This window comes from Salvelinus sp. IW2-2015, unplaced genomic scaffold, assembly GCF_002910315.2.
Source record: "Salvelinus sp. IW2-2015 unplaced genomic scaffold, ASM291031v2 Un_scaffold2162, whole genome shotgun sequence".
NCBI classification, from domain to species: domain Eukaryota; kingdom Metazoa; phylum Chordata; class Actinopteri; order Salmoniformes; family Salmonidae; genus Salvelinus; species Salvelinus sp. IW2-2015.
The window spans coordinates 31,267-50,133 of NW_019943493.1; the positions used below are offsets into that span (position 1 = coordinate 31,267).

An 18,867-nucleotide genomic window follows, 5' to 3' on the forward strand; every position below is an offset into this window, starting at 1 on the left:
TGTTTTTCAATATAGTTTTATTAGATTATTGAAATTTTTTCGGGACGTTAGGCGTGTTGCGTTGTCTGTTTGTTGACGATGGAGAGCTTCGCGCCACTTGGCCAGTGTGCTTGCTAATTCAAGAGGGAAAAACAATGTTCTAATCCAAACAACGACTGTTCTGGACAAAGGACCCCTTGTACAACATTCTGATGGAAGATCACCAAAAGTAGGACCCATTTTGTGATGCTATTTCATATTTTGTCGAACTGTGTACTAGTAGTTTTGCGCCCAGGTTTTGGACTCTCTCGCTATAATGTAAGCCTTATGTCGTAATGAAGATATTTTTAGAATTCTAACACTGCGATTGCATTAAGAACTAGTGTATCTATCATTTCTATACAACATGTATTTTTTTGTAATGTTTATGAATAGCTATTTGGTCAGAATAGGTGAGAGTCTAATAGAAATATCCGCACATTCTGGGAAAAAGATGCTACGTTAGCATAATGGATAACCACTGATTTCAGCTCTAAATATGCACATTTCGAACAAAACATAAGTGTATGTATAACCTGATGTTATAGGACTGTCATCTGAGGAAGTTTATGAAGGTTAGTGATTAATATATTTTGCTGGTTTATTCGCTAACGTGCCTATTGCTATCGCTAACGTGCCTTGATGAATGAATGCGGTTGTGTGGTAGGCTATTGTAGTAAGCTAATATAATGCTATATTGTGTTTTCGCTGTAAAACACTTAAAAATCGGAAATATTGGCTGGATTCACAAGATGTTTGTCTTTAATTTGCTGTACACCTGTATTTTTCAGAAATGTTTTATGATGAGTATTTAGGTATTTCACGTTGGTCTCTATAATTACTCTGGCTGCTTCGGTGCTATTTCTGACGGTAGCTGTGATGGTAGCAGCAATGTAAAACTGATTTATACCTCAAATATGCACATTTTTCGAACAAACATAGATTTATTGTGTAACATGTTATAGGACTGTCATCTGATGAAGTTGTTTCTTGGTTAGTTTGGTGGTTCTTGTTAGTTTGGTTGGTTTCGTGCATGCTACCTGTGCTGTGAAAAATGTCTGTCCTTTTTTGTATTTGGTGGTGAGCTAACATAAATATATGTGGTGTTTTCGCTGTAAAACATTTTAAAAATCGGACATGTTGACTGGATTCACAAGATGTGTATCTTTCATTTGCTGTATTGGACTTGTTAATGTGTGAAAGTTAAATTTCTAAAAAATATTTTTTGAATTTCGCGCTGWGCCTTTTCAGTGGAATGTGGGAGGAGTTCCGCTAGCGGAACGCCGGGGCTAGAAAGGTTAAAGCAAGGCCCCTTGACTCTCGTATTTTCTGCATTATGCAATGATATGGGCAGCGATCATGTAACGCTTTTACAACGTACAGAAGTGCGCTGGTTATCAAGGGTTAAATTATTGACACGTTTTTTTWAAATTGAGAGATGAGCTGAAATTTTTATTTATTTTACTGACCATATTTTTCACTGGTCTGACTGTTTGCGTGATGACAAGTTTCTCACACGACTGGCCTATCTGGGTGATGTTTTTTCTCGCCTGAATGATCTGAATCTAGGATTACAGGGACTCTCCTCAACTATATACAATGTGCGGGACAAAATTGAGGCTATGATTAAGAAGTTGGAGCTCTTCTCTGTCTGCATTAACAACAACACACAGGTCTTTCCATCATTGCACACAAAAGAAAATCATACAAACTAACTCAAGCTTACGGACAATGTCAAATGTGATATAGCGAAGCACCTGAGTGAGCTGGGTGCGCAATTACGCAGGTACTTTCCCGAAACGGACCACACAAACCACTGGATTCATTATCCTTTTCATGCCCTGCCTCCAGTCCACTTACCAATATCTGAACAAGAGCGCCTCGTAGAAATTGCAACAAGCAGTTCTGTGAAAATGTCATTTAATCAAAGCCACTGCCAGATTTCTGGATTGGGCTGCGCTCAGAGTATCCTGCCTTGGCATATCGGGCTTTTAAGACACKGATGCCCTTTGCAACCAAGTACCTATGTGAGAGTGGATTCTCAGTCCTCACTAGCATAACTAAATACAGGCACAGACTGTGTGTTGAAAATGATTTAAGACTGAGACTCTCTCCAATACAACACAACATTGCAGAGTTATGTGCATCCTTTCAAGCACACCCTTCTCATTAACCTGTGGTGAGTTATTCACTATTTTTGATGAACAAATAAGGTTTTGTATGTAAGATGACTAAATAAAGAGCAAAATTATTTATTATTATTTGTTCCCTGGTCCTATAAGAGCTCTTTGTCACTTCCCACGAGCTGGGTTGTTACAAACTCAAACTCATATGTTTAATAAATGTATCGAATAGTGTGTGTGTGTGGCAGGCTTACAATGATGGCAAAAAAACATTTGAGAGTGCGCTGACCTTGGTGCTAGAGGGGGTACGCAGCTGTAGCTGTTCAAAGGAGAGCTCTACGGACAATTCCTTCGACCTTATACGTGTGTGTGTGTGTGCCTTTCCAAATCATGTCTAATCAATTGAATTTACCAAAGGTGGACTCTAATCAAGTTGTAAATATCTCAAGGATGATTAATGGAAACAGGATATACCTGTGCTCAATTCTGAGTCTCCTAGCAAAGGGTCTGAATACTTATGGTTTTTTTTTTATATACATTTGCAAAAAAATCTAAACCTGTTTTTGCTTTGTCATTATGGGGTATTGTGAAGATTGAGGAAAAACATTTAATCCATTTTAGATTAAGGCTATAACGTAACAATGTGGAAAAAGTGAAGGGGTCTGAATACTTTCCGAATGCACTGTAGGTAGGAGCTCCCTATGAGTGTCAAACAAATGGTGAGATTTTGTTTTTTTAAATGAAAGTAATGCAAAGTAGTATAGTAGTAACGCATTACTTTCCACACAAAGCAATATTGTAAAGTAGTTCATTAAACAAAAGTAATGTAATGAGTAATATTACTTTTTCAAGTGACTTATCCTATTAGCTGCTGCATTTAATTTCAAACTTCATATTTCTCTACTTTAGTGTAATTATCAATATCTGTAAAATGCCCTCTAATTTATTTCCAGCTCTTATCACACTAGGCCTATGTATACTGAACAAAAATGTAAGCGCAACATTTAAAATGTTGGTCCCATKTTTAATGAGCTGAAATAAAGAATCCTGGAAATTTCCCATATGCACAAAAAGCTTATTTCTCTAACATGTTGTGCACAAATTTGTTTACATCCCTCTTAGTGAGCATTTCTCCTTTGACAAGATAATCCATCCACCTGACTGGTGTGGTATACAAACAAGCTGTTTTAAAAAGCATGATCATTACACARGTGCACCTTGTGCTGGGKACAATAAAAGCCCAGTCTAAAATGTGCAGGTGTGTCACACAACACAATGACACAGATGTCTCCAAGTTGAGGGAGCGTGCAATTGGAATGCTGACTGCGGGAATGTSCACCAGAGCTGTTGCCAGATAATGTAATGTTAATTTGTCTACCATAAGACGCCTCATGTCGTTTTGGAGAATTTGGCAGTACGTCCATTCAGTCTCACAACCGCAGACCACATGTAACCACGCCAGCCCAGGACCTCCATATCCGGCTTCACCTGTGGGATCATCTTAGACCAGCCAGTTGATGATACTGTGGGTTTGTACAACCAAAGAATTTCTGTACAAACTGTCAGAATCCGTCTCAGGGAAGCTCATCTGTGTGCCTGTTGTCCTCACCCGGGTCTTGACCTGACTGCAGTTTGGCATCGTAACCGACTAGTGGCAAAATGCTCACCTTCAATGTCCACTGGCACGCTGGAGATGTGTACTCTTCACAGATGAATCCTGGTTTCTACTGTACCAGGCAGATGGCAGACAGTGTATGGCTGTCTGCCGTGTGGGAGAGCGGTTTGCTGATTGTCAACGTTGTGAACAGCGTTCCCCCATGGTGGGGTTATGGTATGGGTAGGCATAAGCTACAGACAATTGCATTTTATTGATGACAATTTGAATGCGCAGAGATACCGTGACGAGGCCCGTTGTCGTGCCATTCATCCTCCACCATCATGTTTTAGCATGATAATGCACAGCCCCATGTCGCAAGGATTTCTACACAATTCCTTGAAACTGAAAATGTCTGCATACTCACCTAAACGCGTCACCCATTGAGCATGTTCGAGATGCTCTGGATCGACGTGTACGACAGTGTTGCAGTTCCTGCTAATATCCAGCAACTTCACACAGCCATTGAGGGGTACAACAACCTTCCACAGGCCACGATCAACAGCCTAATCCACTCTATGTGAAGGTGTCGTGCATGAGGCAAATTCGTGTTCACACCAGAGACTGACTAGTTTTCTGATCCACGCCCCTACTTTTTAAAATTGATCTGTATTTCCAGTTGTGAAATCCGTAGTTTAGGGCTTAATTTATTTCAATGAACTGATTTCCTTTTATATGAGCTGTAACTYGGTAAAATTGTYKACATTTTTGCATGTTGCATTTTTTTATATTTTTGTTCAGAGTTTATCATAGCATTGGTAAAACTATGCGACGTGATGGGAATCCCTGTAGCAACACTGGTTAGTAATGCATTGATGGAACTCTTAAGGTCATGTGACGATGTAATAATATGAGGGGCAGTCTACAGTCAGTGGGAGCCCTACCATAGAACATCAGCATACAGTGGGGCAAAAAAGTATTTAGTCAGCCACCAATTGTGCAAGTTCTCCCACTTTTAAAAAGATGAGAGAGGCCTGTAATTTTCATCATAGGTACACTTCAACTATGACAGACAAAATGYGATTTTTTTTCTCTCCAGAAAATCACATTGTAGGATTTTTAATGAATTTATTAGCAAATTATGGTGGAAAATAAGTATTTGGTCAATAACAAAAGTTTATCTTCAATACTTTGTTATATACCCTTTGTTGGCAGTGACAGAGGTCAACGTTTTCTGTAAGTCTTCACAAGGTTTTCACACACTGTTGCTGGTATTTTGGCCGATTCCTCCATGCAGATCTCCTCTAGAGCAGTGATGTTTTGGGGTGTGCTGGGCAACACGGACTTTCAACTCCCTCCAAAGATTTTCTATGGGGTTGAGATCTGGAGACTGGCTAGCCACTCCAGGACCTTGAAATGCTCTTACGAAGCCACTCCTTCGTTGCCCGGGCGGTGTGTTTGGATCATTGTCATGCTGAAAGACCCAGCCACGTTTCATCTTCAATGCCCTTGCTGATGGAAGGAGGTTTTCACTCAAAATCTCACGATACCATGCCCCATTCATTCTGTCCTTTACACGGACAGTCGTCCTGGTCCCTTTGCAGAAAAACAGCCCCAAAGCATGATGTTTCCACCCCCATGCTCACAGTAGGTATGGTGTCTTTGGATGCAACTCAGCATTCTTTGTCCCCAAACACGACGAGTTGAGTTTTTACAAAAAAGTTATTTTGGTTTCATCTGACCATATGACATTCTCCCAATCTTCTTCTGGATCATCCAAATGCTCTCTAGCAAACTTCAGACGGGCCTGGACATGTACTGGCTTAAGCAGGGGGACACGTCTGGCACTGCAGGATTTGAGTCCCTGGCGGCGGAGTGTGTTACTGAGGTAGGCTTTGTTACTTTGGTCCCAGCTCTCTGCAGGTCATTCACTAGGTCCCCGTGTGGTTCTGGATTTTTGCTCACCGTTCTTGTGATCATTTTGACCCACGGGGTGAGATCTTGCGTGGAGCCCCAGATCGAGGGAGATTATCAGTGGTCTTGTATGTCTTCCATTTCCTAATAATGCTCCCACAGTTGATTTCTTCAAACCAAGCTGCTTACCTATTGCAGATTCAGTCTTCCCACCTGGTGCAGGTCTACAATTTTTTTCTGGTGTCCTTTGACAGCTCTTTGGTCTTGGCCATAGTGGAGTTTGGAGTGTGACTGTTTGAGGTTGTGGACAGGTGTCTTTTATACTGATAACAAGTTCCAAACAGATGCCATTAATACAGGTAACGAGTGGAGGACAGAGGAGCCTCTTAAAGAAGAAGTTACAGGTCTGTGAGAGCCAAAATCTTGCTTGTTTGTAGGTGACCAAATACTTATTTTCCACCATAATTTGCAAATAAATTCATTAGAAATCCTACAATGTGATTTTCTGGATTTTTTTYCCTCATTTTGTCTGTCATAGTTGAAGTGTACCTATGATGAAAATTACAGGCCTCATCTTTTTAAGTGGGAGAACTTGCACAATTGRTGGCTGACTAAATACTTTTTTGCCCCACTGTATATACAGAAGAGCAGTCCAGCCAGCCAAAACACGCGCAACAACATAAATCCAATTAACCTGCATTATGGCTTTAGTTTATATCAGAGCAGATTAGAGAACAGTCATAGCAGAACAAATGAGGAATGGCGGCTAGGCTGTCCCATGGCTAGGTCAACCCAAGGTTCTCAAGCTGAGGGGAAACCTTTTGGATTTCATTTGMATGGAGTTGTTTTGGATTCMGTGTATAAAGGAACGTATCAGATCGCCTAGTCCTCCCAACCCTGGAAGTRGAATGYAGCTACAGATTCWTTTCATTACTGGAGATGCGTGACTGATAGCCTATACTATTGGGATAGGGACATGTTGCCAGTGGTCTGGTTCTTGATAAGACTGTTACSTAGGTTTTATTACTGTACACTAGCTGATTACAGTATTCTGTAGAGTTGTTTGTGTAGCAGTACATTTCAGGTACTGAGTGAAGTTTGGTATAATGAATATCCAGCTGAACAGAAAGGAGCAGTCGTAGGGCAAGTCAATCGGGTTTATTACAAGTTGTAACGGAGACGCCTCCAGCACAGAGTAGAGAATGTCTAACTGGCCTCTTGGAGACAGGCCCTTTTTTCTTCTAATCAGACAACACCAACTGTTCTGGAAACACCAGCCCGAGAGGCTCGCAGTTCAAAACCAAGGCAGCGGCTTTGTCAGCTGCTACAGAATCGGTGTCCCCAGAAGGTCATCAATACAACCGTGAATAGTCAGTGTGTCCTTGTACCTCCAGTCTGGCGTCAATCACTATCAACCGATATGAGCATAATCCATAACAAGTCTAGTGACCAACCCCCACCTTGAGTGTCACAACTAGAACACTGGAAATGTGTGTTACAGAAATATGCTAAACATTGTTTCACAAGCATTTCGCTACACCCACAAGCATTTCGCTACACTCGCATTAACATCTGCTAACCATGTGTATGTGACAAATAAAATTTGATTTGATCACTCTTAACTAAATATGATCTTTAGTCTGCTTTTAATTTTCCAATTTATATATGGCCAAACCAGGGGAGAACGACTGCCCCCTCTCATTGAAGCCATGGAAGTTCAAGGCCAACAGTGGTACGGCAGGCATTGTTAGCAGAAAAACGGATTCCCCAATATAGTGAATGTGGAAAAATTGCCATCTTTGTAATTGTTTCTAATACACCAAATGTATGTTCTTGAACTTTTTATTTTATTTTTTTATCGCACACAGAAGTTTAAGGGTAATTKAGTTGCTAATGGCAGCCTGCAGTACCCCGGTCGGTCTTCAACTTGAGTTACTCGATGAGAGGGAGCAGCGTCACTTCCTGGAGTAGCTCAAACGTTTCAGGTTATGTCTCCATGAGACGCCGTCTTAACAGATTTGAATTAGCTTCAATGCGCTATTATGTCTTCACATAGGAATGAAAGGTGGCACCTCATCGTTTTGTCTGTGTGCACATTGGGCCACACACACTCACTGATTAACTCACAATGGACTAATACTGTGTGGAGAACAAACAGGCAAAGGTGTATTTCTCCAGCCTTTCATCTGGCTGCAGGGCCCAGTGGGAACACAAAGGGCACCTTTGAACAGTCAGCATGAGACAGKACAGGCATCCCTGGTTGGACGCTACAGTACAGGCTTTAGGTTATGTGGCTGGGCTGCTGACATCCACGTGGACTTTACTATAGCCTAGTCAGTATGGGAGATAATGGATGCTAGACTAAAGAACATGATGACTGATTGTGGCTGGGCCCCCTTTTTGGTTTGGTGCTTCCTAGGAATGTAGGACAACATACTGTCGACTGATTACATTAACTGTAGTAGGTGTGAGACTGTTGCTGCACCCAGACCAGGGGTGTAGTGGAGGGTGAACGTCTCTTTTGCAACTTTCTATTTGTGAAATGGCATTCACGCACTTTAACCACTACATCACTGCCCCAGACCTAACTGTTGATATTAGACTGCATGTCTAGACTGCATTGCCTAGTTTGTCTACATATCATGGAACGGTTTACATATATGGGCAGCTGTACATTTATTCTGTCAGTTTGAGGCTGTTGACAGCCATGTGAACTGCACCGTGTTAGGAAAATAGAACTTGTGTGGACTAACCAGTTACTGACAAAGTGCATCACTTGTAGTGACTTGAGCTGCTCTATACAAAGACGGTCCTGATTGGCACACTGCTATTCACGCCTTTCTGTGGATCAGTGCACAGCAGATGTAGGCAAAGGTGTCACTCACTCCATTAGGGGGGGCTCCCGAGTGGCGCAGCGGTCTAAGGCACTGCATCTCAGTGCTAGAKGCGTCACTACAGACGCTCTGGGTCGAATCCAGGCTGTATCACAACCGGCCSTAWTKGRSWSYCMRWTASGGCGRCRCACAATTGGCCCAGCGTCGTCCAGGTTTGGCCGGTGTAGGTCGTCATTGTAAATAAGAATTTGTTCTTAACTGACTTGCCTAGTTAAGTAAAGGTTACATAAAAATGTAAATAGTGTAGAGAGGCTTTGCCACATATATATATATATATATATATATTTTGCCAAACATTACACATTACCAAACATTGTAAAATATTTATCTGGAATAGAAAGCTGTTTGGTCAATTTGAACATTATTACCCTTTTTAATAGATGTTCACGATCATTTGTCAATATTTATTTAGCTTAATCTGTGTTTGATTACAGAAAACCCATGTGGCTGAGGTGGATTGGTTGTACTTCAGTTGTGCAATCAGGATGTGAATGGTCTCAACACAGGATCTGTAGTTCCTGTTTTGGCCACAAGATGGCCCRCTGCAGTCATTATTGAGCAGCCTTGTCCATTACACTTAATTTTAGCCCCGTTCAGGACATTGGGTAAGACTGCAATTCAGTGGCAGGAACTCTCTTGAGTTTCATGGCAGATAACGTTAGACATTCTCACCTCTCTGCAGAGGGGCTGAGTTGTGTTGCCTATATGTGCATGCTTGGCCCCAGTCCCATAACACGGTGGGAAGAAGCCAAGGATGTTCAGTATTTTCACCACAGCTCCGGCTCAGCTGCCCTCCTCCAGGTGCTGTGTGAGTAAACAAAAACAACTCTCTGATGAAGCGCGAGCCTGTATCAATTAGACTAGTCCCGAGACACAGCCGTAGGTCTACAGATAGGACTAGTTGTCAGCCTGGTATAAATAGTGAACCGGTTAAGCGCTCAGTCTTTTCCGCGCTGAACAGTTCATATCGTGTTTCTGCAAAATCTGAACGTATCCAATATCCACACATGACACTAGCACTACAACACTGTTAAAAGTTATTCACTTCTAGAATTTTTGTAAGCCTTATAAAAACATTGACGTTACACCCTTAGCCTCCTCCTTAAATCACGACTTTAAACACTTAATCGTTTTTAGGCTGTGATTTTCATAACTTCTCTGTTGACAGATCATAGCCCTTTTTATTTAGGATGCGTGTGGTACTTTACATGTGACTTGGCCGTGGCCTACATGTTCCAGGCTTCATGTTTGTGTGTGTGTGGTTGAGAGGTAGGTTAGTAGCTATCTGTCATACATTAGTGTTTCTCTGGGAGGGTGACTGGGTTAGAGCTGCCTAGCGTGGAGGGATCTTGTCAGCAGAAATATGATGAAACGGTCTCCATTTAAGATTTCTGCGAGGCGCTTCACTTCAAGGCTGCGGCGGTGTTTTATAGGCAGGAAGATGGCTGACCTTCGCGCAGCACAGGACCCTCTTTCCCTCTACACACACTTGTTTTAGCTCTAGATCTCCTTCCTATACTRTTTGTCAGGCGCACACACACGTACTGTAACTCACACGAAGCCCCAAGAGCGACAAGTTACCTTCACAGACTGTGAGTTTAGGCACCAGTGTTATTCATTAGTGTTGCTCTTATCTACCCCTCCGTAGAGCTCAGCACAGGGAGAACTGTTGTCTTTATAGACGCGTGATGAATGTTTCCACACACAACGATCACTCTTCAAGCCTCCAGTCTGCATCCTGACAGATATGTTGGCTAATAATCTAAGCTAAATTTTGCGTAATTTATGTTTACGTCGTCTGTCCACGAGATGAGTTGGCGAAATGCTTGCAAAATCCGTATGGAAGTTTTGCGGTTTGTAATTCCATGTGGAGAAATTCATGACCTTTTACCAAGAGTAGTGAGTTCAGTGTGTTGTCGTGCTGAGAACTAAAGTCTCTGGAACAGACCTTCCCTCTCACACAACAACAGCAGCCCAAGCCATTCAACTGTGCCCGCTCCCTTGAGTTAATTAACATCAGGTCCAAGACCATCACTGGATATGTTTCTATTTGTGTCGTTTCAGATGGGAATGAGCGAGGCTTTCGTGGAAACTCATGTAGGCTAACCGCTGTTCTGCAATGGATTCCTGTTGGACTTTTTTTCTCTCCAGAAAACACTCCGCACTGTCAGAGCAAATTACCCATAGGCCTGGTGAATATTCATGAAATGAAGTGCAGCAACTTCAAAACTGTTCTCAAATGCAGTAGATTTGAATACAGCCATAGAGCTTACCCCATGTGTGGACTATTGCACAGTGTTTACAAGAAGCTGATATGACTAATGCTTTCCTCCCCTGCCCTTCTAACTCATCTACGCCTCTACTCAAAACACAAGCCAGCATACTGTAGCTGAAGGATAAGCCATTAGTTACACTGTTAAACACGGAGATGGGTTGGGGGATGGTAAGAGCACTGAATCCCAGTTCAGTAGAAGATCCCCCTCTAATCTTTTCTTTCACAACTTTCTATAAGCCTCTCCAGGGAGACTTCTTAAGTGGCACCCTATTCACTATATAGTGCACACATTTTTTTGACCAGAGCCCTATGGGTCCTGTTTAAAAGTAGTGTACTATATAGGGAATAGGGTGCCATTTGAGACGCTACACGTCTGTCTTTAGTGCCTCCCTCTTTTGGCCTTTCCTAGCCTTTATTTACTGTTGAAGCTTTTTTTGTGCAGGTCATAATGACGTGGCAGTCCAAAACCTCCCTGGCTGTAGAAGTGAGTGACGTGAGGAGGTGCCTGAGGATCTTAATCTGTTTTGAGGCCTGGGGAGGCTGAAAGACACTTTCTCTTAATGGAGCTGTGAGCTCTCGGGTTATATTAAAGGTTTGGTCAAACAGGACTGTAATCTGAGGTGTTTATCTGAGTTTTGGTGGGTGAGAACCAGGAGGACAGGCCAGAACAGGAGCCGTTACTGCAGGGGAGATGCGATGGGAGCAACACACACACTAACACAAGGATTAACATTTGCAATGCAAAACACATCCAAAACATACACACGTCACAATGCACACAAACCAGCCAGGMATTTCTTAGAAAGAGAACATTTTACATGCCAAATGTTATTATCATCCTAAACAGGAAGGACGGGTAGGCAGACCTGTGCGATTCACCATAAATGAAACCTCCCAGAGATGCTCTGTAAACTGTTCTCAGTTCAGTCTCTAAGCCTTAACAACCCCTCCCAGGTACTCTAGATCTGCTGTGCTGCAAACTGTTTTCAGTTCAGCCCAGACCTGACCAACCTCTTACTGCTCACTCTGTCCTGAATTCCGCATATCACTGATAACGCTGAAAATTCTTGGGTCAAGTAACCTCAGACGCCTCGACGCTCCGTCTTTTCCTTTCAGGTTGTCCCCGATTGCTTTGCTAGTGCCAAGGGCTCAAACCAAGGCTAAAAATAGACCCTCAGAATGCCACACCAGTGTCTGGCCCGGCCTCTCGCTCTCKCTCTCACACACACACTCAGCTGTATTAACAGGGCAGTTGGATGGCTAGTTGTAGGGCAATTGGCTGGCTTGAAGCTGATACGTAGGCATGGCATGTGGCAATGGAAGGTAGTGAGTACTGTTGTTTTTGCAGTAGAAGAGCAGCAGAGACCTATAGTGAGTGAGTACGCTGAGAATGAGGAAGTGAAGTCCAGGACACACACACACACACAGCGCACTCTGCCAAAAGGAAACCACACAAAGCAGGGCTGCCTTCCTGCCTCACAGATGGTCTGCCTGTGGAGGAGGAGGGGGGAGGGGATTGGGGGTTGTGACAGAGGCCTAGAAGAGCTCTGGGTAGACACAAAGGAGAAGGAGCTAGGCAGCTGAGCTTAGTGCTATCATGTGTTAGAATTGATCTAGCTAGCAGCAATTGCTGGTGAAGCTAAGCTAGCCAGGTCTGTGTCTATTCTGATGTCTTCAGATTGCATAGTGGAATCTGTTGCGCCTTTTGCCTCTTTAAAAAAAATATTTAAGAAATGTGTACAGTCCTATGTCACTCCAAAGCAGTATTTTCTAAATGTATGAAATGCTATACAAACTTGGTCAAAAGATGTTACTTTCCAGCTTCTGAACATAGCCTAATCTATATAAATATTCCCTGTTATCCACTACATGTACAGTATGTATGTGTGTATGCCTACAGCCATTTTAATTCTTCCTCTCCTCCTACTGTAGGTGTAAGTACTGGCACTACGACGACAACCTGTTGACTTCCAGTGTCATCATCGTGTTTCACAACGAGGGCTGGTCCACCCTGATGAGGACGGTCCACAGCATCATCAAGAGAACGCCCAGACGATACCTGGCCGAGATCGTCATGATCGACGACTTCAGCAACAAAGGTAGCATTGGTTTGAGTACAAGTAATTACAACACAGGGCTGATAGGGTTTTGTCTTTGTACCAATATTGTCTTATGAACTAACGCTCGCCCCCTTACTAACTCTGACTTTGCTGACAGCTACATTATTGATGTACTTACTGTGACGTGGTTGTCCCACCTAGCTACCTTAAGATCAATGCACTAAGTCGCTCTGGATAAGAGTGTCTGCGAAAATGACTTGCATGGAAATGTTTGTTCCATTTTGAATTAGCCAATCAGGTTAGACTASAAGGCTTCATGACATCACTCTACTGCAGTGTACCAGCGCTTCACTGCTGTACTTGTACATTTCCTCACAAGCCTTAGTGCATAACATGTCTATTCTTGGTTTAAGGTTAAAAGCACCCTGCTTTGTTTCAGCTAGGCTAGTAGATAACTACAGTTGGCTGTAAGCAGGGGACCCCCACTCCAATTACCAAGTAAAACGCCCAGCAATTGAATCAGCGCTCTGCAACAACACTTTGCCATTGTCATGCTAAATTATCACCGGCTATGAAAAGCATTGGAGTGGAACAGCCTTTCGCCCCCAGTGTCTCCCTTAGTCTTCCATTGCTTGGGCAGGGCCTCACAATGCAACACCATTCAGTTGTACTGTGAGTGCCTAGTCCACCATGCAGTAGAACTGTGAGAGCCTAGTCCACCATTCAGATGTAGAACTGTGAGAGCCTAGTCCACCATTGTGAAAAGCTGGCTGAGTAATTCCCCTGAAGCAGGGGCACCACAACACCAAAAGATACGTAATGGACACTGACTTCATGAGAACATCAAGAGCTCAGAGAATTCATCTCGTTAAGCATGCAGCCTGCCACCGATTGCTATTACCAACACCTGTTAGCATGCAGATGGTTTGAAACACTATCACAAGCACTTCATTGCCAGTAAAGCTAGTCTGGCCATTGGAAACAGGGTTTTGAAGGAGAAAGATACCACGTTATTGCTCAGGTTTCACATCAGTTGTTGCTCATTTTGTTCTACAGCAGGCAGCCACAGCCAAACATTACACAAGTAATTATAAAGTTTGTGACTAACTCACAGACCGCAAGCAATATATAGCGATGCCAGGGGCTCATCGTCTTTGCACTTCTGATGTTATGGAATTAAACTCAAGGTTATTGTTTAAAATAGTATTCTAGGGTCGATACAGAAATATCTCTGTATAGTTAAAGCATGAAACCGTCTTGCTGCAGATAGGTACTTATCACAGTGGTAGGCCATGCCTTTTCTTACTACAACAAAAGCGGTACCTGCTGCGTGCCGACCCGGTAGCGACGAACCTGCCGTTTTTACTTGTAGAATTGCAATTCTCGTCAGTGGCCAACAACTTGACTTTGAGCCAATCAGAGAGCACAAACCCCCAYGTGGGAGAGCCGACAGGAGTGACAACAAAGATGGGAAGAGGGCGTTTTCTACGTACAGCCACAGTTAAGTGTCATGAGCCAGTCACACTTCATATGCAATGTTAGCTAGCTAARTGCACAGACTCAATGCACACAACACTAAATATTTCCTGTAAGCTAGCTAACCACTGGAGCAATATTGACATAAGGAAATCACAATGGATTAGTTTCCATGAAACCGCTGCCTTTGTTAGCTGCAGTGTCCTTAGCTAGCTACACTAAATTACCAGAAGTATATGGACACCTGCTTGTCAAACGTCTCATTCCAAAAACATGGGCATTAATATGGAGTTGGTCCCCCCACATTGTTGCAATAACAGCCTCCACTCTTCTGGGAAGGCTTTCCACTTGGAACATTGCTGCGGGGACATGCTTCCATTCAGCCACAAGCATTAGCTAGGTCAGGCAYTGATGTTGGGTAAATAGGCCTGGCTTGCATTCCAATTCATCCCAAAGGTGTTCGATGGGGTTGAGGTCAGGGCTCTGTGCAGGCCAGTCAAGTTCTTCCACAACGATCTCGACAAACCATTTCTGTTTGGAACTCAGTAGTGAGTGTTGCAACCGAAGACAGACGATTTTTACTCACTTCAGCACTCTGCGGTCCTGTTCTGTGAGCTTGTGTGGCCTACCACTTCGCGGCTGAGCTGCTGTTGCTCCACTTCACAATAACAGCACCTACAGTTGACCAGGACAGCTCTAGCGTGGCAGAAATTTGATGAACTAACTTGTTGGAAAGGTGACATCCTATGATTATGCCACGTTGAAAGTCACTGAGCTCTTCAGTAAGGCCATTCTACTGCCAATATTTTGTCTGTGGAGATTGYATGGCTTTATGGTCAATGTTATACACCTGTCAGCAACAGATGTATGTTGCACCAGCTTGCAAATATGCTGACATTAGCTAGCTAACGAAACGGAGCTAGCTAGCTATGTTGCATCATCTAGCGAATATGCTAACGTTAGCTAGCTAGTTAAACTTTTGACCATGGGCTGGTACTAGCTGTATGGGATTATGGAGAATGAATTTAATTGTTTCTTCGTCATCTTGCTAGGTAGTAATCTAGCTCTGGCTAGTATCAACAAGGGATTTCTGCAAAATTGCAGCATTAGCACAGCTAGCTAGCTAACATTGGAATCTAGGCCATAAACTTAGCAACACACTGACATGCAGTGTCAAACAACGCTTCTGCCACCTTCTGGTTTAGAGTATTTTAACAAGGCTGACGACTTCAAGGTCTTTGCTGTGTGAACAGGAGATTGACTGCCGACACTCTGTTCAGAGGTGCTAAGTACTGTCGGMCGGCAAACGTTTGATAATCCTACCGGTGTGTCGGCTATAAACTTCTAGTGACGATTGTAGTATATAATCTGCGCGACCAAGTCACTACCCACTTTATATTTGTAAATACAGTCATAGCACAATAATGATCTAATACTGTGGGATATCCTATGGTGTACATATCAGGCTATTACTAGGAATACTACCTCTTCTATTACTTGTTATTGATTTGAGTCTTCTTGATTTATTGTACTGCGATGTTCTGGGGCCTAGCACACAAGCGTTTCACTGCACCTTTTGTACCTCCTGGTAAACTGTGTACATGACAAATAAAAGTAGGTTTAATCTCACTGTCCCTGTCGGTCTCCAGTGCACYTGAAGGAGAGACTAGAAGAGTACATTAAGCAGTGGAACGGCCTGGTCAAACTGCACCGCAATGAGAAGCGAGAGGGCCTCATCCAGGCTAGGAGTATAGGAGCCCATGTAGCCACCCTGGGACAGGTAGGTTACAGCTACTCCATCAYCTCTACACTTACTGTGTGTGGATGAGACAAAGGGGAATGAGTRAATGGATTGATCTGGAGCCACTAATCTAGATTGACATCCATATAGATGGAAAGATATGGAATGGCAACAACTCCTCTGTCAAGCAACTGTTCTCTCCAGTGTCTGACGTGTTTGGCCGCTGTGTGTGTCCTGTCGTCTATAGGTTCTTATCTATTTAGACGCTCACTGTGAAGTCGCTGCCAACTGGTACGCCCCTCTGGTGGCCCCCATATCCAAGGACAGGTATGAGTGGTCTGCGGCTGTGATTTTGAATATTTCTACTTCATATGTGATGACTTGTTCTACTGTAATAATGAAAAATATTCTGACCCATCCATCAATGAATGGTGCAGGTCATGAATCCTCTCCACCAGAAACATCTCTGTATTATGTCACAGCATAACTAGTGATATACATTGACGTATATACAACCTAATTCATGTGCAGATGATTGTATTGAAAATGTATAGATGGGTGTATCCATCCATGCTGAGTATGCAAAGCTGTTTATCTATGCTAAATATTGATCAGTAATTAATATCCATTTAGTGCAGTGGTCTGCCCCACTGTAACATCTTGTGTGTATTCTCATTGCCTGTTTCCAGAACGGTATGCACTGTACCTCTGATAGATTATATAGACGGCAGTGATTATACCATAGAGCCCCAGCAAGGTGGTGATGAGGACGGGCTGGCCCGGGGAGCCTGGGACTGGAGCCTGCTGTGGAAGAGAGTGCCTCTCTCCAGCAGGGAGAAGGYTAAGCGAAAGCATAAGACTGAGCCTTATCGGTAAACATCCTGCTACCATCCATGCCTTGCATGTCCATCTAAAACCCAGATGTATTGTTTGTTTCCCCCCTGTGTGTGTGTGTGTGTGTGTGTGTGTGTGTGTGTGTGTGTGTGATGCATGAAACCCTCCATCTCCCCACCGGCTGTCCCTATCCAGAACGGTGTGCACGGTCCCTCTCATAGACTCCATAGAAGGGAAGACATTCCAAATTGACCCACAAGGGGGAGGGGACGAGGATGGCTTTGCCCGCGGAGCATGGGACTGGAGCATGCTCTGGAAGCGTGTGCCCCTCAGTAGCAGGGAGAAGGAGAAGAGATTAACTAAAACTGAGCCCTATCGGTAATTTTATCGCACTAAAAAAAATCTGCCCTGCTTGCAACATCAACCCCTAACTGAGGCACAAATTATGCACTAGAGTATACAATATGCTGTCTGCATGTACAGTACTATTTGCTTGGCCTTGGCTTGCTCATACTACTGCTTGGCACTTCTCTATAGTGTATAACTGTATGCTGACTATGAAACACAAGTGCTACCTCATAATGGTCTGTAGATGTAGCAATAATCAGAAAGCTATGTAATACCCATGAATTACCAACTGTAGCACTCAATGTGGTTTATTAATTTCTCTAACTTGCTCTAGTCCCAAATTTCATGCTCTGGTCCAGGCCAAAGGAATCGCCTATGGCCTGGACCAATTAAAAGTATAAATTTGTCCGAACCCTGAATGCTAGCAGTCTCTGATACCTGGAAGGAATTTTGACAGATGCCACTGCTTGTGCCTTAGAAATCAACGCTTAAGTCTTTGAAATTAAACTCTTTGAAATCTCTCACTAATGTCCTGCATTCTCATTCTGTTTTTCTTGGTGTGATTTCCTCACCAATAATCTCTTCGGTCTTCTCCACAACTCGGTATCCTACCATGTTATTCTATTGTTTGAGAAGATAAGTCAGTAATGTTTCACCTTCGATGGCTAGCATGATATTTGGTCATTTGACAGTAAGGATKGTTTGGGAGCACTCTTTGGGTCAATGTTCTTGTTCACTCTTTTTGTCATAATGCTTATTTTTCTCCCTATTTCATCATGTATCCACCTTCTTCCCTACTACATTTTTAGCTCTTGTCCCCCTCTGGATGAGACTCYTGTGGATTGTGGGTAATGTAGTTTTGGGCCTTTCTCAGGTCTCCTGCCATGGCTGGGGGGCTGTTTGCCATTGAGAGGGACTTYTTCTTTGAGCTGGGCCTCTACGACCCAGGACTGCAGATCTGGGGAGGGGAGAACTTTGAGATATCCTATAAGGTAAACATTAAGACCACCTAAAGCTCTCAATCATCTACGAAAGATTTCACATCATAATAAAATACTTGGGCTATTGTTTGGTCCTGTATTGATACTGTTACTAATCATGCATAATGATTAGTAGCTGTTATTTATTTGCTGTGAATTTCAACTATGTTATCTCTATTGTACTGGTATACTATTGTATTTTCAGCTTTCTATGTACCATCTGTGTAACTCCAGCATGTTCTATTGTCCTGATCTGATCTCAGATCTGGCAGTGTGGTGGCCAGCTGCTCTTCGTGCCGTGCTCCCGCGTGGGCCATATCTACCGCCTACAGGGCTGGCAGGGCAACCCACCCCCTGCCCACGTTGGCTCCTCGCCCACACTTAAGGTCAGTGTGCCAAGTCTGTCAAACTAAGCTCCCAGGCTGCCTCTCTTAGCCTGCTCCCAGATCTGCATTCAATCTCTTTCCAACTCCTATGGTGATTGTCACAATGACTGTAAGAGTTGGCAGGGCAACACAAACAGATCTGGGACCAGGCTAGCCCACTCTGGCAAATCCCTGGCAGCTTTTCTTGGCTCCTTTGAGCTGACCTGGCACCATCTGCTTATTTA

General features: G+C 43.3%; 1 protein-coding gene across 2 annotated transcripts in view; it reads left to right on the forward strand.

Moving 5' to 3' along the window:
* Nucleotides 1-18,867, forward strand: part of LOC112073142 (N-acetylgalactosaminyltransferase 7) — a 32,338-nt gene that overhangs the window by 9,432 nt on the left and 4,039 nt on the right. The window contains exons 3-8 of one of the 2 annotated variants that reach the window (XM_024140488.1): nucleotides 12,751-12,917; nucleotides 16,004-16,134; nucleotides 16,343-16,422; nucleotides 16,785-16,967; nucleotides 18,152-18,269; nucleotides 18,521-18,643. In XM_024140488.1, coding sequence (XP_023996256.1) covers nucleotides 12,751-12,917; nucleotides 16,004-16,134; nucleotides 16,343-16,422; nucleotides 16,785-16,967; nucleotides 18,152-18,269; nucleotides 18,521-18,643 — 802 coding nt within the window. Of the gene's footprint in view, nucleotides 1-12,750; nucleotides 12,918-16,003; nucleotides 16,135-16,342; nucleotides 16,423-16,784; nucleotides 16,968-17,124; nucleotides 17,308-18,151; nucleotides 18,270-18,520; nucleotides 18,644-18,867 lie in introns of both variants that reach the window. The other variant, XM_024140487.2, reaches the window with a different exon arrangement.